Below are 26,598 nucleotides of genomic sequence, written 5' to 3' on the forward strand. Positions count from 1 at the left end.
AAAAAAAAAAAAAAAAAAAACCACATGCCCAGTGAGCACACACACAGATGCCCAAGATTCTAAAAAGCTGGAGAGCTGAGGACTAGGGATCACAGTGTGAGGAGACACTCTCAGGGGCTTTCTCTCGTACATGCACAAACACATGATATCATTTAAAAAAAAAAAAAAAAAGACTTTGCCGAGTCACTTACAATGATGACAACTTTAAAAGGGGTTTTAAGCTGTTTTTCCAACTTGCTAAGAAGGTCAAAACTAACAATGTTGACCAAGCCAGCTGTCAGGCGGTCCTTCCCAGTCACCACGACATTGATACGATCTGGGCTCAGAGATGGCAGCCACCGACGGAAGGCCTGGGGGTGATGAGAGAGAACAAAATCCAGTGATGATCTGGCACAGCTGTGGCCTGGCCCCCAAGCAGCAGCACCCTCACACTATGGACTAACTCAACATTCTGGAAAAGCAAACTCAGTGTCCCCCCTCCATGTCCTCCTACATCTGCCATCATCTTTGTCCCGTGAGCAGCACTCATCCCCACTCCCTCTTCCCCACTCATTCCTCATTTCCCACTGACAGGACCTCCGGGCAACCACCATCAGCAGGTGGTGCCTGCACGTTTCAGCTCTGTCGTCTCTAACGAGACAGCAAGTTTCCACAGAGCAAGAACATCACTCTTTAAACAACAGAAAACAATCGTTCAATTTATTATTATTATTAAACTTGCTACAGTCATCAGAGACGGGGGGGGGGGGGGGGGAGAGGAGAGCGGGGGGGTGTGAGAAAGGAAGCTGCCAGGTCTGGGACTTAAACTGCTATTGACCATGTGGGAGTCTAGGGCCTCAACCACCATGCCATCTGCTGGCCCCTAGAATGTGACTCTTTTTAAGAGGAATTTTATATAGGACTTTGCAGAGTCTGGTATACTGAAGGGAGGCCATAAGGGTTCACTGATGATGATGAAAATATGAGGGGAGGGAGGTCCTCAAAAAGCTCATGAAAAAATGTATATTATGAAAAAAACGAAGCATGGATTTTGAAAAATTGTTGCACCAAAATTTGTGGTTCATTTCTCTATACATTTTTTGAATTCCCTCATATTTACATAAATGTTTTCTACAAAGCCATATGCTCTTTCCAGCAATCTTACCATTTCTAGCCAAGCTGGTACCTGGAGCCAGTGGAAGGCCACCCGGATGCCTCCATCCTAGTGCTGGGGCATCTGGGTATCCCCACCTCCGTGGACTGACACTGTCCTGATATTGAGGGTACTGCCCTCTGCTCTAGTCTCCATCCTGTTTGTAAGCATCTGACAGACTCTTAGACTTTTTGAGGGTGCTGAGAGAATCTAATATACACAAAGTAATAATATAAATTGAATAATTACTCCCTATAGCAATGCCAGAGTCAGATCACAAGGTCAGAAAAAAAAATGGTGGCCCAGCCCTGTGCCCTAATGGTTACGGGAGCTAGATTCCACACGGCTGACCACAGTTCAACTCCTGGCCCAGGCACCTTGAAAAATGTGTTAAGCCTGTAATGCTCAAAATGCCAAAAGGATGGCGAAATGGAAAAGGGACTGTGGCATGACCATGTCCCATTGAGGGGTGTTTTCTTTCTCTGGTGAGAGCATACACTCTCTTGACAATTTAAAGGGGAAGAAAGGGGAGTATTGTTTTGATGCACAGCTTTAAAAAAATTTTTTTTTCTTTCTTTTTGTTAGAACAGCATGTCTGGAGGCTGGACTTCCATATGGCTGACTGTGTGTTGAGTCTCAGACCTGGCAGTTTGCTTTCTCACTTTTCCTCTCTCTATGTATCTCTCTAGGCAAATTAAAAATAAATAAAATTAATAATTACATTTTTTTTTTTAAAAAAAAAGAACAGTATGTCTGGGAGAAATGGAGAAGGGACTGCAGCATGACCATGCCCCACTGGGCGTATGCATGCAGCAAGCAAGCTACCAGCTCTTCTTCACGGTGGCTCACAGTGGCCTCAGGGAGAAGCCACACCACAGGGAAGCCACACCTGACATCAGTAGCATAAAGCTGGGAAAGCTATAAATGATGAACCAGGCCCTCCTTTCCTAGGTTTCTTAGAAAGATTTCCATTCATTCCACAGAACCACTCCGATTCCTGGATTTCTAACAGAAAAAGCTCAAGGTGAGTGAGAATACAATGTCCATGTCAGATTCGTCCCCATTGAACTACCTGGCAGGCAGGGAACATCTTGTGCATACCCCCTTCCACAGAGTGTAAGAATGAGGAGAGCCCACGTCAAGGTCTCGTACTGCTCCTCCTTAGCAGAAGGACAGGGCCCAGCCTCTCTGAGATTTCGCTTTCTCATCTGTAAGTGGGGTTACTATCTGTGTGTCTATAGCACATGACTGTTACAGGACAACAGGAAGTAAAGCAGGAAAAAACATCTCGACCACTAAGCATGGTACAGCTGAAAGGCTTTCTCGTCAGGGCACCGGAGGTACCAGAAATATCTGCAACAGACTGACTTAAGTCTAAGGGTTAACTTCTTAGCTTTCTTCTCTAAAGCCATAACCTGAGTCTAATTCACTCAGTCATCGGCCTGCCCTCAGGAGGCCATTTCCGTTCTCTTTGTGCCTTCCCCCAAGGCAAGATCTTTAAAGATCACCAGCCCGTCACAAAACAGAGATTTTATCACTTTTACACCAAGGGAAACAACCTCATTTTTCCCTGTCTTCTGAGTTCCGTATTAAAACCATAATACAAAGAGAGTGAACCTGCTCCCAGGTGAAGCGCACAGAGGACGGCACCACCACCAGGAGGGGCCACTCCTTCCGGTAAACAGCCGCTATGCAGATGGCTTGGATGGTCTTCCCGAGGCCCATGTCATCAGCGAGCAGCAGGCGGCCTCCTTTTGCTACGGCGAAACTGAAAGCAGACCAGTGAGCACAGCAGCACAGTATTTTCTCCATGGTGGCTGTTCGTCGCCACCACATAACGTGGTAAGCCCGGCTGGTGTTGGCCATTGCACCGACCAGTGTGGGTCCCACTTACAAGACTCATGTCCTGAGGACGAAAGGACTGGAACAAACGAGGGAGTAGGATAAAAAAGGTAGGGGCCATGGAATGATGGGCGAAAGGTAGGAAGAAGCTCTAGACATGAATTAGGCCACTAAGTTTCCAGTAAGAGGAATCAGCCCAGCAGGCCATAAGCATGGCCCAGAGGGACGTGAATGGAAGGGCATGGGAGCAGTCCCTAACCAGAGGTTCATTCACTCGAAATGGCTCAGAAAGGAAGGCAAGAAAGAAGTATGGTGGGGTTAAAGTAGGCTTTCTGGGGACCAGCAGTTAGAGTAATGGCTATGTCACTGGACTCTCATGTAGTCGACCGCGATTCGCATCCTGGACCTGGCGGCTTAAACTCAGGCCGGGCATGTGTGCGTGCATGCCCAAGATCCCGAGAGGAGAATGGAGGGATTGTGGTATGATTTCTTGCTTTCTGTCTCTCTCTGTCTTTCTGGCGAGCATATGCACCCTATAGCAAAAACCTCTTTGTATAAATAAATAAATAAATAAATTTTTAAAAAGTAGGCTTTCTGAAGATCACGGAGAATTCTGTATGCAAAAAGGCAAAGAGTATAGCCAATACAGACAGAAACTGCTGGAGAAGAAGAGCGTGCAGAGTTCTCATTTATTAGTAGCTGCAGAGTCCTAAAGCCCTTCCCTGTAGCACCCCTTGATAGTAGTTCACTACTCTGGAGCCAGACTGGCCTGGGTTGAATCCTGGGCTCACCACTTGGCGCCTTTATGCCTGTATGCAGTGTCCCCCGTGCCTTAGCATCCTCAGCGATGAGCTGGAAATCACAAGTGTCCACTCCTGGAGCTGATACAGTTAAAACGGTGTCCGGCATCAGCAGCAGCATGAGGGGAGTGTTTCTGTTATAATTATCATTTCACAAAAAGGGGGAAACCATGAAGACACAAATAGTATGCTGGTATGATTAAGGCAGAATCCCACAAGGACCACTGCATGGTTCAAAGCCCAGACCTGGAGGCTTGAAAAACAAACAGAGAGAGGGACCAGCAGATGGTGTACTGGTTACATCACTGGACTTTCACGTAGCCGACTGTTGTTCTAGTCCTGGACTCGGTGGATTAAAAATCACATTGGGAACATGTGCAAAAATTCTCTCATGCACTATAGCAAAAATCTCTCTTAAAAGAAAAAAAAAAATCTTGCCTGGGACTAGTAGATGGTGTAATGGCTACGTCCCAAGATCCCGAGAGGAGAAGGGATTGCGGTGTGGCCATCCCCCCTGGGAGGTGATTTCTCGCTTTCTGTCTCTCTGCCTTTCTGGTGAGCGCACGTGCCCTATAGCAAAAACCTCTCAAAAAAAAAAAAAAAAAAATCTCATACAAAGTCAAGAAGAACTTAGACACTGAAGACAGGGGCTGTCCAGGGGATAGGGCTGGGCAACCTCTACCTCAGCTTTAATTAAAGAGCCAGACAGAAAAACAGAAAAAGAACAGAAGACAAAAACTCATCCTGGGCCTGCTTCAAGGCCCCAACGAGGCCCAAAGGACATCTCAACAGATGCAGGACTGAAATGGCAAAATAAGATGAAATTCCAATAAGTGTGTTACTTTACAGAGATGGAAGATAGAAGGGCAAGGAAGAAATGGGTGGCCAGAGCTGGGACATGCCAACATTAGTAAAGGGTGGCTGTGCCCAAACAGCACACAGAAAACAAAATCCTGCCAGGGACAGGGACCAATCATACACCAAGATGGTGCCCTCAGGCTCCAAGCAGGCAGGCTGTCTCAGATGCCAGTTCTGTGGATAACTTAGGCTCCTTGCTGTACATAGGCCTCTATCGCCAGCCACACCACCTCAAAACAGGGACTCCTATTATTTCTGGGGGGACTATTGAGATCTCCTCTCTCTGCTTCTTGAACCTCTGTATTTTCAGAAGATAATTTCAAACTTGTCAGTTAGCTTCTGAGAAATTCTGGGAAAAAGGACAGGTCAGGATATGAGCTTATCTTTAAACAAACAAACAAAAAATTGTCAGAGGGCACATGTGTTTGCCAAAGAGAGACAAAAAGAGGAGCACCCTCAATGTGTATAGTCCTTCTGCAATCCCTTCACCATTTCTCCATCTTGTTGGGATTGAGGCATTCACTCACATGTACCTGGTACATTTTTCAAGCCACCAGGGCCAGGATTCGAACTACAGTTTGCTGTATAGGATACAGCTCCCTTTAACCACTAGGTTATCTCTTCTTTTTTCTATGATAAAAATACCCTGAGCTTACTTTGGAGAACCATCACCTCCACCCACTCTCAGTCCAAGTAATTTCAATGGGACAAACCCTAGCCTCTGGCTCCAGGGATGGTCCCTCACCCAGTCTAACTAACATGCCTTCATGCCTCCGAGGACACTAGCTACTGACACTGACAAGTTTGGACACGGCATAAGATTTAAACCACTGCAGTGTTAGACCCATCAATTAAGTCAGCTTCTCCCTGGGTTGCTACGCTGGTAGAGTACAAGTCGGAAGTCCCTGACAACCCTAGATGTCACATGGGAGGAACACCTGGCTGAGAACAGAGCAAGAAAAAAGCAAAGCTGCAAGAGGCACAGAGAGCCCTGATGAAATCTTTAGTTTCCGTATTTTCTATTACACGCACTAAGAAATCTCTTTCCTTAAGCTAGTTTGAATTGGATTTCTGTACACCTGCGATTCAGGGTCTCAATTAACCCACGGAACTTGAAATCAATGGTTACAATCAGGCTTTGATACAGCACAACCGCTGTTTAACGGCTCATTCTCTCAGACAGACGCCCCCGGAAGACGGCGTTCATAAAGAAGCATCTGAACCCAGACTGGTGAGTGATGGAATGGGGGCAAGGGTACACAAGAGGAAGATCAAGAACCTACTTGACTCCAGCTCTCTGAAAGGGCATCAGGCTGGACACGAGCTTGGGGTCCACTTCTGAAAGGTCTGCCTCAGGGACATCTGCGGTGGAACTGAGCGACGTCTTCTCGAGCTGAGATGCAAAAGCCAGGGTGACACTTATGACCCTTGAAAAGTGTGTTTTTCGTCGTGGGTAGAGGTTCCAGCTGGACCTGCGGGAGGCAGCGCACCTTCTTAACTGGAAAGAACAAACAGAGGTGTATGAGCCAGAGTGTGCAGGCCCAAGAGACCAGGGGAAAGGGAAGGCTTTGGGGGTAAACAGTTCCATAACTGGGGTTCTGGTACACATCATCTTCTCAAAAATCACCTCAGGGGGGTGATTTCTCGCTTTCTGTCTCTCTGTCTTTCTCGGTCTTTCTGGTAAGCGCACACGGCCTATAGCAAAAAACCTCTCAAAAAAAAAAAAAAAAAAAAAAGCAAGTCTTAAACAGAAAAAAATCTTGTTGGTCCCCCTTCTACTGTTTTAGTTTGATATTTTCAATGTTTGAGGAGGCAGAGAATTCTAAGTTACCCAATGCCAAGAGGCAAGACGACACTGCCCTGTGTAGAGCAGTTAGGTGTTTCCTAGAAAGACTGGTAGGACTTAGTGCTGTTTACAAATGATGAAAGGGAGAGTCCATTACGCTAACTGCTGGTTCCCCATATATGATCATGTTTTTTAAATACCTTCACAAATATCTTCTCCCTCTCCCCCCGCAAAAAAAAAAAAAAAAAAAAAATTAAGTTTTTGCCATAGGGTGCATACATCACTGGAGAGAGGAAAGTGAGAAATCACTGGAGGGATGATTACACCACAATCCCTTTTCCTCCACTCTCCTTTGGAGCATGCATGCATGTATGCCTGATTCTCAAGCCACCAGGTCCATGGTCAGCCAGGTGGGAATTAAGCACTTCAACCTCCATGTCACTGCTGGCCCCCAAAGTATTTTCTTAATATCCTCATGAGGTATCCAAAAGCCTTTTGCCACAACCGTCCATTAGTTACCACTGCAAACACTGACATAAGTACAGAGGGTTGAACCATCTACTGCTACCTCTGACTGCTTTGCATTTTCAATATATTTAAATCCATTTCTGTCCTTCACTGAATGTAAGAACCAGTTATTTCTGGAAACAATTTCTATGAACAGAATTACCATGAGAGAAAATTAGGAAGGTCGACAGCTTTAATATAAAATAGACTGCCCATTTTGATACAGAAAATACATTTTATATCTCCAAATTAAATCTGAGCATGCTGATTTCTGCACACTTCAGGAGACTGAGCACTCCGTGTGCTTTCATGAACCATTTTCATTTTAATCCTAGTCATCTTCAGGATTTAAATACCTGATGAAAGCTGAGAAAGGGCTGATGATCTGGCTGGCGTGAAATGTGGTGCTTTGTAAGCATAATGTTCTCTCAGCCATTCAAGAGGAATCAACAGCCATTCTGTCTCCTACAGCTACTGTCTCCCCAATCTTCTGCTGTTAAATCAGCCACCTGGGAGTGTTTCTGAGAAGGCCACCATTCCCTGTCAACGACTGCCTCCACTGTCCTTTCCCCGGTGCTGGGAGATGACAGGCGTGTGCTGTCTGGCTTCGTGAGTCATCTACAGGTTGCTTCTGTAAAACAGCTCTCCGGCAGAGCATTACCGGCTACACAGCAGAGATGCTAATGTTTCCAAATAGCAGCCACCAAGACAAGATTGTTGAGAACACTTCTGGACTGTGACAGCCAGGGAAAACAAAAGGGTTCACGCCAATTTCATGGGTGGCAAAAGGCCTCATGTTTCTTGGAAAAGAGTGGAGGGAGGTTCTTGGACTCACCTTGCCAGAGAAAACTCCCACCACATTACCAACGAGCACACATATACCCAGGTCTTACTGTCATTTCGTAACTAGCTGCACTGCACACGCTCACCAGCTCAGGACCAACGAGGAAGGAGGTCTCGGGCTGAGGACAGAGGTGCAAATTCCCAGGTACGCAGTGTGTTAGAGGTGAAACCAGAACTAAACTGGGAACTGTGTTCTATTCCATAGAGCTTTTCTCCCCCAGTTTCTTCAGGGATCCGGTTTCTAAATGGCACAGTGGGTCAGTTTACAAACACGGATAGCAACTTTGATCTTATTTCTGCCACTGACCTTGCTGTGACCCTGCAATGCGGGCAATGAGGAAAAGTTGCTTTTTCTTTTCTCCAGGCCCAAGCTTTTTCCTATCCAGGGTATGGGGGATTGGTCTTAAATTACAGGACAGAGTCCATGAGACCACATGTAAAAAGTCTAAATCTAGATGTCTCAGGATCCACAGTTATTAATATCAAAAACAGAATTTTATGTGTGGGCATTATGTGCATTTTTCTAGGGGAAGAATCCATTATTTTCTTCAAATCAGGTATTTCTATTTTTTTTAAAGAATTATTTCATTTAACTTTATTTATTTTAATTTGACCAGAGAAGGACAGAGTGAGAGAGAGAGAGAGAGAGAGGGAAAGTGAGAAAGTAAGCAGCAGGTCTGGGACTCAAACCATGGTCAGCCACGTGGGAGTCTAGCGCCCTTATCCACCACGCCACTTGCTGGCCCTAGATCAGATATTTCAAGGAGTCTATGACTCACAAATGATTAGTAATCATTATATAATGCTATGTAAATTATGAGCCTCTTTTTTTCTTTCTTTTTTTTTTTTTTAATTTTGCCAGAGGGGGACCAACAGATGGCATAGTGGCTGTGTCGCTGGACTCCCATGTAGTCAACTGCAGTATGAGTCCTGGACCTGGTGGCTTAGACTCATGCTGGGCGAGTGTGCGTGCGTGCCCAAGATCCCAAGAGGAGAATAGAGAAGAGATTGTGGTGTGGCCATCCCCCTGTGGGGTAATTTCTCATTTTCTGTCTCTGTCTCTCTCTCTGTCTTTCTGGTGAGCATATGGGCCCTATAGCAAAAACCTCTCCCCCCCAAGAAAATTTTGCCAAAGAATGCATGTGCTCACGAGTGGTGTTGGTGAGGGAGCACCCCTTATGGGGCGTGTTCCTGCTGCAATCCCTTTTCCTCCACTACTCCCTCCTTTCAGGATCTGGGGTACACATGCACACACATCCAGTTTGTTTCTCAAACTGCCCAATACAGGACTCAAACTGCAGTCAGCCATGTGAGATCCAGCCACCCCTACCACCATATCACAAGTTGACCTGAATCATGGTTTTCAAAATGACTGTTACCTTCTAATGCTCTAAGTATCACGCTCCTTGTCTTTCTATTAAAGCATTTACAGCATATTAATATGTCCTCTCAGTGACTATGATTTCTCACCAAAACTTCAGCTTTGGCCGAATAGCTCCCAGCAATCACAAATTCCAGATAGTAACAGCCAGAGAGTCTTAAGATGACACTGGCCATCCTTTTTGCTTCAGCCAGCATTTACTGATGGTAAATGAGTCGCCTCACATTCAAACTTAAATTTACTGCTTACAGCCAGCCTTTCCTCAAGAAAGCAAAAGTGTTTCCTTTATATTTATTTAATTCCAATGTCAGCAGTGCAGATAGACCCCTTTTTCACTACAGGGACAAACAGGACCCAGAATACTGAATTACCCACCCAACATCACACAGTAAGTCAGTCACAGAAGGACACAGGGAAGGGACGTAGCTTTCCCTTTCCCTTAAAGCCCTAGCCCGACAGGGAAGATGGCCAACGGCTCAGAGGTCCCTGGGCTGGATCATGTCCCTCATGGCCTGTTACCAACAAATGACTCTCCCCAACAAGTCTTCAGGGGGCCAGCCAGGGGAAACATACATTGGCTAGCTGCATGCCCACCGCGGAATCATCACAGCTTGGAAGATGAATAGAGACACCGTTCAGGACAGGCTGCGATATGATCATGCCCCCCTTCCCAGACACTTCAGAGTGTGCTGCCCCGTCTCAGCAGAGCACATGGAAGAACAATGCTAAGCCCACGCTGACTTCTCCTTGAGTTATTGCATCTATCCACACATCCCCGGCCCTGGGTCAGTCTCCTCTCTGTTCTTTGACCTGTCTCCAAGAGTTTAACTCAGCCTTGCGAGCCCATCGCCACTGAGACTTTTCTATGCTTCTCGATCTTATAGTTTAGAAGAAAATGACCTTAAAAGTAATCTAAGGCGGCTCCCATCTAAGCTTAGCCATGTCAGCTCACCTTTGATCCCCCAAAGTCCACGTACCATCACTTCAAATATTTCTTTTTTTGGGAGAGATTTTTGCTATAGGGCACATATGTTCACTGGAGAAACAGAGACAGAGACAGAAAGCGAGAAATCCCCCCCCCACCCCCCGGGGGGATGGCCATGCCACAAATCCCTTCAGCTCCCTCTCAGGATCTTGGGCACACATGCATATATGCCTGGCGTGAATTTTTTTTTTTTTTGGGGGGGGAAGTGTTTTTTGCTACAGGGCATGTGCACTCACCAGAAAGATAGAGAGAGACAGAGAGAGAGAAAGCGAGAAATCATCCCCCAGGGGGAATGGCCACACTGTAATCCCTTCTCCTCCATTCTCCTCTTGGGATCTTGGACACACACACACACACACACACACGTGCCCAACGTGAGTTTAAGCCACTGGGCCCGGGACGTGAACCATGGTTGACTACATGGGAGCCCAGCGACATAGCCATTATGCCATCTGCCGGCGTGAATTTTAAGCTGCCAGGTCCAAAACTCAAACCGCGGTCAACTATCTGGGAGTCTGGCAACATAAATGCTACACCATCTGCTGGTCCCTCAAATTTTCTAAGATGGTGGGGAGCTTTCACAGGCCTCCGGATTTTTACAAGGATCACCGTACCCTCACGGCCCTGTGTGTAGAAGCTGATGTCTTAGCGGACACAGATGAAGCTGCCCAGGGGCATTTTCAACTCTCCCCATCTGTACTCAAGCACGTGAAGGGACCGTAGCAGAGGGAGAGGAGATCCTTTTACAATGCATTCAACTTAAGGTAGATCATTTAAGTTCAACAGCAGCACAATTTAAAGCAAGTAAGGCAGGCTTCTCACTTAGTTTACTGTGCTCTTCCAAGAGAAAGTTCCACTTCCTGGTTTTGCAATCTGCAATGAATGAGAAGAAATAAGTAAGCAAACAGAACTCTTTCCTTCTGCTATACCATCACACTTACTCCACGGCTCCCTAGCTTCATGAACCTCCATTATGCTTGAACATATAGCTCATTATGTACTTGGCACTAGAGAAACAGAAATGAAGGGAGTACTTGATCTTGAGCCTTCCGGGACATCCAGGGAAGACAGGCAAGCAGCAATGGTGACAACACTGGATGGTAAGGCTGGGGAAGCATGACTGGAGAGGGCCTGGCAGGTCAGAAATGTCCTGAATGCCCAAGATGGTAGTAAAAATTATGGCTTACACTTACTCAGTTCATATTTTAAGATAGACACTGTGCCAAGAGACACCCACTTCATCTCAGCCACCCCTCACAATTCTGTGAGATAAGCTGTTATTAGCTCCATTTCACATTGAGAAACAAGCTTCATGCATTGGAATGGGCAACTCATCTACGTTCAAATCTTGGCTCTGCCTCTCACTAGCTGATGGCATTGAGCAAGTTAGGTAACATCTCTGTGCCATAGTTTCCACATCTGAAAAATGAGGATACTATACCTCTAGCTCACAGGGTTACTGTGAGGATTATATAAAATGTAAATGTAAAATGCTTATAAAAATACGACTAGAAAACAATGAGCACTGTTATTACGACTTATTGTTATGTCATGTGCTAATTTGTGTAGTGCAGTATAAATTGTATATAATATTTACAAAGAAATGTAAGCATCTTATTACCCAACAGTGGTTAATTATTTAAGTAGAGGACCTTCTCTACTAATCTGCTTTTTGAGAAAGCGAGAAGGCTTGGCCTCAATAAACAATACCTGGGCAGCTTAAATATATTCCTCATTGCATGGTTATTTCAAAAGCAAGATAGTCAGGAAAACAACCAGGACACAGTGAGTCAGGGAAAAGTGAGGTGGGCCAGGAGTCAGCGAGGGAAGGAGCAACACAGACAGACTGATCCCGGGTGCAGGAATGGGACAGGTCCTCTGACAGTGGCAGAGCGGAAAACAGAATGGCCGTGAATAGCTCTGGCAAGGAACCCAATCATGGTTTTGAGATGTTTGGATGCAGGCAGGATGGCGTCAGTATAGCTATACCTGCCTGAAAAACAACAGAGCATGCCAGGAGTGTGATTTCAAAGACTGGCAAGAGGCACGGTTCATTGCGTTTGCTTTTCAAGGGCCTCTCCAAACTGAGGTTGATCATGTGAGGGAAAGAAGGGGCAGACTCCTTCCCCAGTCACCCTGGAGCTCCAGCACCAGAAGGAAAGGGGCGGTCACCCAGCAACCTGTGTTTAACGAGACCTCCAGGTGGTTCCCTTGCATGCTTGCATCTGAAAACCATGTTCTCAGTCTATGGACAAAAAAGCACTTCCATTTACAGTGTTCACCTGTTTCTCTGCTCTGCCGAGGCCAAAATCATACAGAAGAATACAAATGGCTGAAGCAGGAATTCATCTGCTTCAGCCAGAAGACACTGACCAGGTGTCTGGGGAGAACTGGTGGCTGTTTTTGAGAGGCTTACGGATGAAATGGTGCCCATTACATGTTCGGTACATAGAACCACTGACATGTCATCTTCCTACTGGAAGAGCAGCAGGCCAGAAAGGCTCTGCCAAGACAGTCATTTTGAAGGCAGAGAAAAGCACCCTACGCTGAGATCGCAGACCATGGTGCTTCCCAGGAATCAGAGAGAGGCCAATTACTTGCCGTAATTTCTGGAATCCATCTGCTTAAACAGTGCAATCAGATCCTCTGAATAGCCGATGTCCACCTCAAAGCGGGCCCGGGAGATGAGCCTGCACTGCCCTTTGACAAAGGCGAGGGATGAGGCTGAAGGAAGGCCGGCGTGTCCCCCGCTGCTGGTGGAGGTCGAGGTCCTGCTGCTGTCGGTCCCTTCCAAAGGCTGCAGGGTGACGGTGGAGAGGCGCTGGGTTCCTTTCACTGACAAAGAGGAAAAAGAAGTGACAAAGCACATGACTTTGACAAGGCCCTGGGGTGCTCTGCAGGCAAAGAGGAGGAAGAAGGGCAGAGACAGGGTCAAGAGGAAGGGATATGAGAAAAAGCACTGTTGGGTTAGGATGGCTTGTGTGTGTCCTTTCCTCGGGGCTGTGTATTTATTAAATAGAACTTGTGCTCCTTAAGTTTCTCCATTTAAAAAATTCAGAATTCGGGGCTGGCAGGTGGCGTGGTGGTTAAAGGTGCTGGACTCCCACATGGCTGACCTTGGTTCGAGTCCCAGATCTGGCAGCTTGCTTTCTCACTCTTTCTCTCTCTCTCTCACTCTATCCCTCTAGGGTCAAATAAAAATAAATAAATGGATAAAGTTAATAAAGTAATTTTTTAAAAATTCAGAATTCAGAAACTACTAGGGGGAAGAGGAAGCTCACCACGATGAGTGAACTTTTAGGTAATTTTGGTTGTCCTGTTGGAGAAGCCACAGAAGACAGCATACCACATTCACCCACTTAACCCTCTGAGGAATCTTCAAGAAGTTCACAGACAACACATATTATGTAAAACTATGCATGGATTTCAAGCCTTTTTTTTTTTTTGAGAGGATTTTGTCTTAAGTACTTGCTGGGGAAAGAGAGAGAGAGAGACAGACAGACACAGTGGCAGGAAATCAACCCCAAGCAGGGATGACCATGACACAATCCCTTCTCTTCCATTCTCCTCCCAGGATGTTAGGTATGCAAACACACGAGCCTGGCATGATTTTCAAGCGCCTGGGTCCAGGACTTGAATAATGGTCAGCCATGTGGGAGTCCAGCAACGTAACTATTACGCTACCCACTGGTCCCTAAATTTCAAAACTTTTTAAAAATAAATGCATCCATTAAGTCCACTTCAAAGTTCCTTAGGTTACTACACTGTCTACCACTTAGAGAACAAGGGAATGAAAACAAAACTGGTGGGACCAGCAGATGGCATAATGGTTACATTGCTAGACTCCCATGTAGTTGACCGCGGTTTGAGTCCCAGACCTGGAGGCTTAAACTCACGCTGGGTGCAAGTGTGTCCAAGATCCTGAGAGGAGAATGGAGGAGAAGGGATTGCGGCATGGCCATCCCCCCAGGGGGGTGATTTCTTGCTTTCTGTCTCTGTCTTTCTGGCTAGTCTAGGCACCCTATAGCAAAAAACCTCTCTCAAAAAAGCAAACAAATAAAAAAAAAAACTGTCAGCACATGCATTTTTTTAACATTATTTTATCTATTACTGGCACGTCTTAAGGATTAATAGATCTGGCAACGTAAAACTAACCTGTCAGGGGCTAGCAGGTGGCATGGTGGTTTTTGAGGCACTGGATTCCCACATGGCCAACTGTGGTTCAAGTTCCAGACATCAGAGCTTGAAAATCACACTGGGCACGTGTGTGTATATGCCCAAAATCCCAAGAAGAGAATGGAGGAGAAGGGACTGCAGCATCGCCATACCCCCTGGGGATTGATTTCTTACTTTCCCTCTCTGACTCTCTCTAGCAAGTGCACATGCCCTCTTACAAAATCCTAAGAAAAAAATAACACGTAAGCTGTCAGAAAACACAAACTGAACTGAAAGGCAAAACTACTGATTAAGGATACGAATAAGAAATATAAACATTGCTCATGCTTGAAAAAGTTAAGGCCACAAAATAAGAGGGATATAGAGATATAACCAACTTAAAATATTGGAGAAAATGACTAATAAACACTTGGAGAAATATTCAACTTCACAAATAATTAGGAAAAAAAAGCGATTTTCTAACTTATGAAACATGCAGAATGAAAAAAAAAACAAAACTAGAATTCATATTTCTAGTTGGGAATAAAACCTTTTAAAAAAACAATCTGGCAGGACCAGCAGATGGCACAATGGTTATGTCACTGGACTCCCATGTAGTCAACTGTGGTTCAAGTCTTGGACAAGGTGTAAAACTCGTGCCAGGTGTGTGTGTGTCCATGCCCAAAATCCCAAGACGAGAATGGAGGAGAAGGGATTGCAGTGTGGCCATACCCCTGGAGGACCACTTCTCGCTTTCTGTCTGTTTCTGTCTGTCTCTGGTGAGTGCACACACCCTATAACAAAAATCTCTTTAAAAAAAACAACTTGGCATTCTACTTCTGGGGTTCTATCCTAACAAACAACTGAAAATACAGAAAAAAAACTTATGTGAGACCAGCAGTTGGCTGTCACTGGACTCCCATGTAGTCGACTGTGGTTCGAGTCCCGGACCCGATGGCTTATACTCATGCCAGGCATGTGTGCCCAAGATCCCGAGAGGAGAATGGAGGGGAAGGGATTGTGGTGTGGCCATCCCTCCTGGGGGAGGGTGATTTCTCACTTTCTGTCTTTCTGTCTCTCTCTGTCTTTCTGGCAAGTACATGCACCCTACAGTAAAAACCTCTCCAAAAAATACAAAACAAAAACAAACAAAAAAACAACTTATGCACAAAGGTGTTTCTTAACAGCTTTAAAACTAGAAAACTTGGGAGCAAATTCAAATTAAATAGTAAGAATGATTTAAGGATCTACGACACATTCACACAATGAAACATTATATAGGCGTTTACTTTTATTTTTTTTAACTCAGGCTTTTAGAAAAGACAAAAGTAGAAAAAGCAGTATTATGTCAACAATGTGAAATTATTTTTTGAAGGTCAGTATGTCCACTACAGCAATGGACATACCACATTTTTATCACTCAGAATTAACTGTTAGCATTCATTAAAATAAGAACGTTTATGCCGGAACACTAAACGAAGAAGGGAAAATAAGGCTGGCTTCAAAGCCTAGTAGTGAAAAGAGCCATATCCCACATAGCTGACCATGGTTGAATCCTGACGGTGTGGCTGGAAGGATAGGCCAGGTACATGTGCATGCATGTCTGAAATCACAACAGGATGGAGAAAGAAGGGGCTGCAGCATGACCATGCCCCATTGAGGGTACTTTTTATTGCCCGCTTGCGCGCTCGCGCTCTCTCTCTCTCTCCCCCCTATCTCTGGCAAGTGCATATGCCCTCTGACAATTTTAAAAGAAAAATTATGGGACCAGCAGTTAGCATAATGGCTATGTCGCTGCACTCCCATGTAGTTGACTGCGGTTCAAGTCCTGGACCCAGTGGCTTAAACTCACGCCGGGTGTGTGTGCGTGCCCAAGATCCTGAGAGAAAAATGGAGGGGAAGGGATTGCGTCATGACCATCGCCCCTGGGGGGGGATTTCTCGCTTTCTACCTCTCTGTCTCTCTCTCTGTCTTTCCGGCGAGCACACGTGCCCTATAGCAAAAACCTCTTTAAAAAATTACATACATATTTTAAATTTGCATATTTTAATGTAACAGCAAAAAGGCTGAAGGAACAAAACCTAAACTTAATAATGGTAAACTAGAGGGGAGGTTATAGATGATAGTTGTTCCTCACATGTTATTGTAATTTCTGTATGTTCTACAATGAGTAAGTGGTGGGGTTAAAAGATCAAACTTCAGTGATAGACCTAAAGCAGAAAGACTGACACAGAGACAATCTTTACATGTCACATTGATAAAAAGTATAGCCGTTAACATGTACTTTTTGAACCTATCTGAAATACAGAAATACAAATTCACAAACCCACAATTGTTGCAAGAGATTTTTATGTGCCAGAGAGCACGTACACTCGCCAGAGAGAAGAGAAAGAGAGAGAGAGAGAGAAAGTGAGGAAGCATCCCCCCAAGGGGCATGGTCATGCTATAACCCTTTCTCCTCCATTTCTCCATTGCTTTGGCATTTGGGGTATAGACACACACACATGCTCAAACTGAATCTGAGACTTGAGCTGTACAGTCAGCCACGTGGGATCCAGCAGCCTTCACTACTACACCAGCAGCTGGCCTGCAAGACCATGGTAGGGTATATCCCAGTACACAAAGATCAAGAGTACAAAGACAGTGGTAAGAACGCAGAGGAGCCAAACACTCCATCAGTAAAATTCATCAAAAGCTACATCGAAAATTTGGTACCCAATAAACACTGTTTTCAAAAACTCTGTGGAGGGAACCAGGAGTTAGCGTAATGGCTATGTCACTGGATTCCCATGTAGGCGACCGCGGTTCGCGTCCTGGACCCGGTGGCTTAAAACTCACGTCGGGCATGTGTGCATGCGTGCCCAAGATCTCGAGAGGAGAATGGAGGAGAAGGGATTGCGGCGTGACCATCCCCCCGGGGGGTGATTTCTCGCTTTCTGTCTCTATGTCTCTCTGTGTCTGTCTGACGAGCGCACGTGCCCTATAGTGAAAACCTCTCAAAAACAAAAACAAACAAAAAAACCTCTGTGGAGCATTACAGAAAGCTATACACAGAAGGTGGCGTGGTGGTTAAAGGTGCTGGACTCCCACATGGCTGACCTTGGTTCGAGTCCCAGATCTGGCAGCTTGCTTTCTCACTCTTTCTCTCTCTCTCTCACTCTATCCCTCTAGGGTCAAATAAAAATAAATAAATGGATAAAGTTAATAAAGTAATTTTTTAAAAATTCAGAATTCAGAAACTACTAGGGGGAAGAGGAAGCTCACCACGATGAGTGAACTTTTAGGTAATTTTGGTTGTCCTGTTGGAGAAGCCACAGAAGACAGCATACCACATTCACCCACTTAACCCTCTGAGGAATCTTCAAGAAGTTCACAGACAACACATATTATGTAAAACTATGCATGGATTTCAAGCCTTTTTTTTTTTTTGAGAGGATTTTGTCTTAAGTACTTGCTGGGGAAAGAGAGAGAGAGAGACAGACAGACACAGTGGCAGGAAATCAACCCCAAGCAGGGATGACCATGACACAATCCCTTCTCTTCCATTCTCCTCCCAGGATGTTAGGTATGCAAACACACGAGCCTGGCATGATTTTCAAGCGCCTGGGTCCAGGACTTGAATAATGGTCAGCCATGTGGGAGTCCAGCAACGTAACTATTACGCTACCCACTGGTCCCTAAATTTCAAAACTTTTTAAAAATAAATGCATCCATTAAGTCCACTTCAAAGTTCCTTAGGTTACTACACTGTCTACCACTTAGAGAACAAGGGAATGAAAACAAAACTGGTGGGACCAGCAGATGGCATAATGGTTACATTGCTAGACTCCCATGTAGTTGACCGCGGTTTGAGTCCCAGACCTGGAGGCTTAAACTCACGCTGGGTGCATGTGTGTCCAAGATCCTGAGAGGAGAATGGAGGAGAAGGGATTGCGGCATGGCCATCCCCCCAGGGGGGTGATTTCTTGCTTTCTGTCTCTGTCTTTCTGGCTAGTCTAGGCACCCTATAGCAAAAAACCTCTCTCAAAAAAGCAAACAAATAAAAAAAAAAACTGTCAGCACATGCATTTTTTTAACATTATTTTATCTATTACTGGCACGTCTTAAGGATTAATAGATCTGGCAACGTAAAACTAACCTGTCAGGGGCTAGCAGGTGGCATGGTGGTTTTTGAGGCACTGGATTCCCACATGGCCAACTGTGGTTCAAGTTCCAGACATCAGAGCTTGAAAATCACACTGGGCACGTGTGTGTATATGCCCAAAATCCCAAGAAGAGAATGGAGGAGAAGGGACTGCAGCATCGCCATACCCCCTGGGGATTGATTTCTTACTTTCCCTCTCTGACTCTCTCTAGCAAGTGCACATGCCCTCTTACAAAATCCTAAGAAAAAAATAACACGTAAGCTGTCAGAAAACACAAACTGAACTGAAAGGCAAAACTACTGATTAAGGATACGAATAAGAAATATAAACATTGCTCATGCTTGAAAAAGTTAAGGCCACAAAATAAGAGGGATATAGAGATATAACCAACTTAAAATATTGGAGAAAATGACTAATAAACACTTGGAGAAATATTCAACTTCACAAATAATTAGGAAAAAAAAGCGATTTTCTAACTTATGAAACATGCAGAATGAAAAAAAAAACAAAACTAGAATTCATATTTCTAGTTGGGAATAAAACCTTTTAAAAAAACAATCTGGCAGGACCAGCAGATGGCACAATGGTTATGTCACTGGACTCCCATGTAGTCAACTGTGGTTCAAGTCTTGGACAAGGTGTAAAACTCGTGCCAGGTGTGTGTGTGTCCATGCCCAAAATCCCAAGACGAGAATGGAGGAGAAGGGATTGCAGTGTGGCCATACCCCTGGAGGACCACTTCTCGCTTTCTGTCTGTTTCTGTCTGTCTCTGGTGAGTGCACACACCCTATAACAAAAATCTCTTTAAAAAAAACAACTTGGCATTCTACTTCTGGGGTTCTATCCTAACAAACAACTGAAAATACAGAAAAAAAACTTATGTGAGACCAGCAGTTGGCTGTCACTGGACTCCCATGTAGTCGACTGTGGTTCGAGTCCCGGACCCGATGGCTTATACTCATGCCAGGCATGTGTGCCCAAGATCCCGAGAGGAGAATGGAGGGGAAGGGATTGTGGTGTGGCCATCCCTCCTGGGGGAGGGTGATTTCTCACTTTCTGTCTTTCTGTCTCTCTCTGTCTTTCTGGCAAGTACATGCACCCTACAGTAAAAACCTCTCCAAAAAATACAAAACAAAAACAAACAAAAAAACAACTTATGCACAAAGGTGTTTCTTAACAGCTTTAAAACTAGAAAACTTGGGAGCAAATTCAAATTAAATAGTAAGAATGATTTAAGGATCTACGACACATTCACACAATGAAACATTATATAGGCGTTTACTTTTATTTTTTTTAACTCAGGCTTTTAGAAAAGACAAAAGTAGAAAAAGCAGTATTATGTCAACAATGTGAAATTATTTTTTGAAGGTCAGTATGTCCACTACAGCAATGGACATACCACATTTTTATCACTCAGAATTAACTGTTAGCATTCATTAAAATAAGAACGTTTATGCCGGAACACTAAACGAAGAAGGGAAAATAAGGCTGGCTTCAAAGCCTAGTAGTGAAAAGAGCCATATCCCACATAGCTGACCATGGTTGAATCCTGACGGTGTGGCTGGAAGGATAGGCCAGGTACATGTGCATGCATGTCTGAAATCACAACAGGATGGAGAAAGAAGGGGCTGCAGCATGACCATGCCCCATTGAGGGTACTTTTTATTGCCCGCTTGCGCGCTCGCGCTCTCTCTCTCTCTCCCCCCTATCTCTGGCAAGTGCATATGCCCTCTGACAATTTTAAAAGAAAAATTATGGGACCAGCAGTTAGCATAATGGCTATGTCGCTGCACTCCCATGTAGTTGACTGCGGTTCAAGTCCTGGACCCAGTGGCTTAAACTCACGCCGGGTGTGTGTGCGTGCCCAAGATCCTGAGAGAAAAATGGAGGGGAAGGGATTGCGGCATGACCATCGCCCCTGGGGGGTGATTTCTCGCTTTCTACCTCTCTGTCTCTCTCTCTGTCTTTCCGGCGAGCACACGTGCCCTATAGCAAAAACCTCTTTAAAAAATTACATACATATTTTAAATTTGCATATTTTAATGTAACAGCAAAAAGGCTGAAGGAACAAAACCTAAACTTAATAATGGTAAACTAGAGGGGAGGTTATAGATGATAGTTGTTCCTCACATGTTATTGTAATTTCTGTATGTTCTACAATGAGTAAGTGGTGGGGTTAAAAGATCAAACTTCAGTGATAGACCTAAAGCAGAAAGACTGACACAGAGACAATCTTTACATGTCACATTGATAAAAAGTATAGCCGTTAACATGTACTTTTTGAACCTATCTGAAATACAGAAATACAAATTCACAAACCCACAATTGTTGCAAGAGATTTTTATGTGCCAGAGAGCACGTACACTCGCCAGAGAGAAGAGAAAGAGAGAGAGAGAGAGAAAGTGAGGAAGCATCCCCCCAAGGGGCATGGTCATGCTATAACCCTTTCTCCTCCATTTCTCCATTGCTTTGGCATTTGGGGTATAGACACACACACATGCTCAAACTGAATCTGAGACTTGAGCTGTACAGTCAGCCACGTGGGATCCAGCAGCCTTCACTACTACACCAGCAGCTGGCCTGCAAGACCATGGTAGGGTATATCCCAGTACACAAAGATCAAGAGTACAAAGACAGTGGTAAGAATGCAGAGGAGCCAAACACTTCATCAGTAAAATTCATCAAAAGCTACATCGAAAATTTGGTACCCAATAAACACTGTTTTCAAAAACTCTGTGGAGGGAACCAGGAGTTAGCGTAATGGCTATGTCACTGGATTCCCATGTAGGCGACCGCGGTTCGCGTCCTGGACCCGGTGGCTTAAAACTCACGTCGGGCATGTGTGCATGCGTGCCCAAGATCTCGAGAGGAGAATGGAGGAGAAGGGATTGCGGCGTGACCATCCCCCCGGGGGGTGATTTCTCGCTTTCTGTCTCTATGTCTCTCTGTGTCTGTCTGACGAGCGCACGCGCCCTATAGTGAAAACCTCTCAAAAACAAAAACAAACAAAAAAACCTCTGTGGAGCATTACAGAAAGCTATACACAGAAAAATGAAAAAATATACAAAGCAGAAGCCATCTAAGTCACATGTGCTGTGCTTAGAGAACAAGTATAAAAAGAGGACAAAACTGCAAAAGCAGAAATTGAAATCACTGGTTTAAAGCAAGCAACAATGACAATACCAGGTGTCTTTTGAAATATACAATCTTAACCCAGAGCCCTGGATTTCTTCCTGCGAATACCAAACAAATGGATTAAAATATGAACCACCACCACCATCTCCCCCTGACCCTGCCAAAAAAAAAAGATTTTTTAACACCAGCCATATTATGGGCAGAGCTGTGTTCCTCCAAAACTCCTATGCTGAAGCCCTAACCCCTAGTGCCTCAGAATGTGACTGATCTGGAGACAGGGTCTGAAACAGTTAAAATGAGTTCATTGGGGTAAGCCCTAATTCAATACACCTGAGGTCCTTATTTTTGTTTTGGTTAATGCCAGAGAGACAGACAGACAAAGGCATTCTCCATTAGGGCCCAGTCAAGCCACAGTCCCCTTTGCTCCAATCCTCCATCCCATGAGGATCCTGGGCGTGCAGGTGCATAGGATTCGAACTCGTCATTCGTGGGACTTAGCTTCCTTTGCACTGTGCTTAACTGCCACAAGGGGGGTTAGCTTATTATGCCCTTGTAAGGAGAAGGAGAGGTGCCAGGAATGTATGTGAACAGAGGGAGGGCAAGCATACACAAGCCAGGAAGGGGGCCTCTGAAGGCGCTAACCCTGCCAATGCCTTCACCTCAGACTTCCAGCGTCCAGGACTGTGGGAAAATAAATTTCTCCTGTTTACGACACCCAGTCTGTGGTATTTTGTTACGGCAGCCCTAGCTGGACCAGCAGCTGCCGAAGAATGGCACATCATTGAGGTTGTCCATTTCAAGAAATAGAGGCCGAGGAGAGAACCCGGGAATTCTGTAGGGAACTGTCCTATCAACTGCCCAGAAGCTGTGCTGGTGACTTCAGAGAATTCTACTTCATGCCCCAAATCTGCAGAGAAGTAACCTGAGCACACAGTCTTATTGTCTCTCCTTTCTGAACTGGGCAGGGAAGAGTATAGAAATGAATGGCTGCCAGGGAAAATGAGTAAACGGAGACAAGAGCATCCAAAACTGACTCTGTGATAGAGGTGAAGGCACCAGACAAGGTGACAGTAACCCTGGTGGGACAGGACAGTTAATACAATCTCAGAAGCTGGAGTGGCACCTAGGGGCTGACAGCAACCAGACCCAGTGCTAGCTGCAACCTGCCTGGGCAACGTCCCCTCCCTGTACTCCTGAGCTATGAGCCATAGTACCCTGGGGACTGGTGCTATTTGCTGAACTGCTGTCCTACCAGGAGCAGGGGCTGGCAGAGCTGCCGCCACTGCTGGAGCCAGCACCGTCCTGCAGGAACACACTCTCTTCGATCAGGCTCTCCAAGTTTGAATCCGCTGTACAACGTACTGGCTGTGTGACCGTGTTAGTTACTCATCCTCCCCAGGCCTCAGGTTCCCCATCAGTAAAATGGCTGTTAAAAGGATTAAAAGGGATGACATAATTTGGGGGAACAAAATAGCCTAGTGCACAGCAGGCACCATTAAGTGTTAGCCTTTGTCATTACTGCTGGTGACCTTCACCCACGTAGCTGCCCCATTAGGCTGGGCATAGCAGGAAATGGTATGGGGCTGGTGCCCTGCAAGCTGTCACCACCTCTAAAGCCCTGAACACCACAAGCTAGACCACATCCGCTACTCCAGAGAAACTGTTCAATGGCAGTTCCTCTGTTCAAGAGGGACGATACTTACTCAGGGCACTGTAGTCAGTCATGCTGAAGTTCCACGTCTTGGTGACAGGATCTGAAATAAAACACAAGGCTGATGACTGTTGTTATCATTTGTTCTTGGGCACTCAATAAAACCTTGTTTTCTAAATGAATGGGTGCCATGTTCAAACAACTGGCCAGGAAGGACCCAGTGATTTATAAAATCTCTGTAGAGGACAAATAGTAAATACCGTTGCATGTTACTTAATGATGGAAATACACACAGCTAGATGGTATAGCCTACTACATACCTAGGCTGTATGGGATAGCCCACTGCTCTAGGCTCCAACCTGCACAACATGTTACTGCACTAAAAGCTGTAGGCAACTGAGGCCAGCAGGTGGCATGGCTGGACTCCCACATGGCCGACCATAGTTCAAGTCCTGGACCTGGTGGCTTGCTTTCTCACTTTTTCTCTCTCTCTCTCTATCCCTCTCTGGTCAAATTAAAATGAATGAATAGATAAATAAAATAAAGTTCAATAAAATAATTTTTAAAAAACTGTAGGCAACTGTAACAATGTAAGCTTTTGTGTACCTAACCATATTTAAATATAGAAAATGTACGGTAAAATACAGCATAAAAGATTAAAAAGATAGGGCATTTACCTACAAATGATTGGAGCTCATGTGCCTGGAATTTGCTCTGGTTAAATCAGCGAGTGAGTACTGTGTGAATGTGAAGGCCTAGGACATTACTGCACACAACTGTAGACAATAAACACTGTATACTTAGACTGTACTCAATTAAAATAATTTTTCTCTATTCACTAATAAATTAACCTTAGCTTACTATATTTTACTTTATAAATTTTTTAAATTTTAATTTGTTGTTTCTTTTGTAATAACATTTAGCTGTGTTCATAGATATGTTTATATAGACTGTACTTACTATTGAAAATATGTAGTTTTTGTGAATTAATAAAACGTGAAAAAAAAAAGGAAAAAAAACACACAAAAATACTGTAGAGCTATACAAAAATATTCTTTCTTGACACTAGCAGGTGGAGTGGTAGTTGGGGTGCTGGACTCCCACCAGGCCAGCCATGGTTCAAGTCCCAGATCTAGTAGCTTGAAAATCACACTGAGCACATGTAGGTGCATGTCTAAAATCCTGAGAGGAGAGTGGAGGAGGAGGGACTGCAGCATGACCGTGCTCCCTGGGGATGCTTTCTCACTCTCTTTCTTTTTCTCCCTCTCTGTCTCTCTTCAGGGAGGGCAGGAACTCTATAGCAAACCAAAACCAAAGTATTTTTACTTCTTAATTTTTTTCTAAAACCCATGACATAAACACACACTCATTAGCCTAGGTCTACATAGGGTCAAAATCACCAATATCATAACTTTCTACCTCAACATCTTGTCCCTCAGATATGCCCGTGATGAACACCACGCAAAATTAAATCAAGCACAAGAGAAAATGATATGGTCTAGAGATATGGTGAACACAAAATGTATGAGGCTGCTGCAGGTGTAACATGGCACAGTAAACCTGTTTCTACATACTAAGTAGAGGTAGGACACTCTAAAGTAAGGTAACAATAAATGGTACATAAATCAGTAACACTTGCTTATTATCATTAACAAATATGATGATGGGGCCAGCCAGCAGTCTAGTGGTTAAGAAACTGTATTCCACATGGCCTATCAAGATGTGAATCCACGGGAACCAGCAGTTAGCGTAATGGCTATGTCGCTGGACTCCCACGTAGTCGACCACGGTTCACATCCCGGACCCGGTGGCTTAAAACTCACGCCGGGCACGTGTGCATGCGTGCCCAAGATCCCGAGAAGAGAATGGAGGAGAAGGGATTGCGGGGGGAGGAGGAGGAGGAGGAGGAGGAAATCACCCCTGGGGGGTGATTTCTCGCTTTCTGTCTCTCTGTCTCTCTCTGTCTGGCAAGCGCACGCGCCCTATAGTGAAAAACCTCTCCAAAAAAAAAAAAAAAGAAAGGGGTAAGAGACCCAAAAAAAAAAAAAAAAAAGATGTGAATCCTGGCCCCATAGCTTGAAAAACACACCTAATGTGCGAGCATGTGTGCTCTAAATCTCAACAGAATGGAGAAGGAATTGTGGCATGTCAATGCCCCACTGGGGGGAATGCTTTCTTCCTTCTCCTCTGTCCCTCGGTCTCTAGCAAGTACACTCAATTAATAAATATAAAGAATTATGTCCTGTACATAAATAACTGTGTATGATACATTTTTCTACAACAGGAAACACAGTAGGTTTTTAAACACCAGAATCACTTCAAATACATGAGTAATGCCTTGTGCTATGACTTTATGACAACCGCAGTGAAAACTAGGCAACTACAATGTTAGCAGGTGACAAGAACTTTTTTTTAGTTTTAATTAATTTAATTATTTTTTTCATTAAAGATATTTTTATACATATTATCACATTATCATCAACATTTATATACATAGAGATCATACATATATCTTAATGGCTACATAAATTTGATTGTATGAATATACCATAATATTGACTAACAATGATTAACAAGTCAATATTGGTCAATATTAGTCAATATGGGTTAATATTAGTCAACTATTGATAATATCCCTATTAGTCATTTAGTTTCTTTTTCATATTTTATTGATTCACAAAGGATCTTAACTAATCTAAATACTTTCAATAACAAGTACAGCAGATATAAACATATCTATGAACACATTTGACTTTAGGCAAAAAAGTGAATAGGATGAACATATTATAAAGTACCACCTAGCTGAGGCTATATAGCTTACTGCAGTCATTAAATAGATGTATAGGTGACAACAATTTTTATATTTTATATTTTTACCATATGGCATGTGAGCCTGACAGAGAGAAAGTGACAAATTGTCCCCCAGGGGGGCATGGCCATGCCACAAACCCTTCTCCTCCACTCTCCTCTTGGGATTTTGTTATACACACATGCATGCCTCCCAAACTATTTTTCAAGTTGCCAGGTCCAGACTTGAACCACAGTTGGCCATGCGGGATCCAGCACCTTAACCACCATGCCACCTGCTGGCCCAAGAAACAAGAAATTTTTGGCTCCATTATAATCACCATGGAATATGTGGCCCATCACTGACCAAAATTCCATTATGTTTTATTCCATATAACAGAATTCAACTCAGAACCTGGGAAGTTACAGGCCTTCCCTAAGAGGACTGAGGGTAGAGTTAGGACCTATAATCCAAGTTCTCCAAATCCAGCTCAGTGGGGCAGAGCTATACAGAGAGTGCTCATTCTTTCTTTTTTTTTTTTTTTTTTTTTTTTTGGGAGAGAGAGTTTTTCTCTATGGGGCGCGTGCGCT

The 26,598-nt window shown here is 44.4% G+C and overlaps 1 protein-coding gene across 1 annotated transcript in view; it reads right to left on the reverse strand.

Annotated features, from left to right (window-relative positions):
- Positions 1 to 26,598, reverse strand: part of SMARCAL1 (SNF2 related chromatin remodeling annealing helicase 1) — a 74,850-nt gene that overhangs the window by 44,130 nt on the left and 4,122 nt on the right. The window contains 7 exon segments of the mRNA XM_027775314.1: positions 192 to 350; positions 2,750 to 2,900; positions 5,916 to 6,049; positions 6,051 to 6,130; positions 10,957 to 11,007; positions 12,736 to 12,969; positions 23,273 to 23,323. Coding sequence (XP_027631115.1) covers positions 192 to 350; positions 2,750 to 2,900; positions 5,916 to 6,049; positions 6,051 to 6,130; positions 10,957 to 11,007; positions 12,736 to 12,969; positions 23,273 to 23,323 — 860 coding nt within the window.

Source organism: Tupaia chinensis, unplaced genomic scaffold, assembly GCF_000334495.1.
Source record: "Tupaia chinensis unplaced genomic scaffold, TupChi_1.0 Scaffold000542_1, whole genome shotgun sequence".
In the NCBI taxonomy this organism is placed as follows: domain Eukaryota; kingdom Metazoa; phylum Chordata; class Mammalia; order Scandentia; family Tupaiidae; genus Tupaia; species Tupaia belangeri.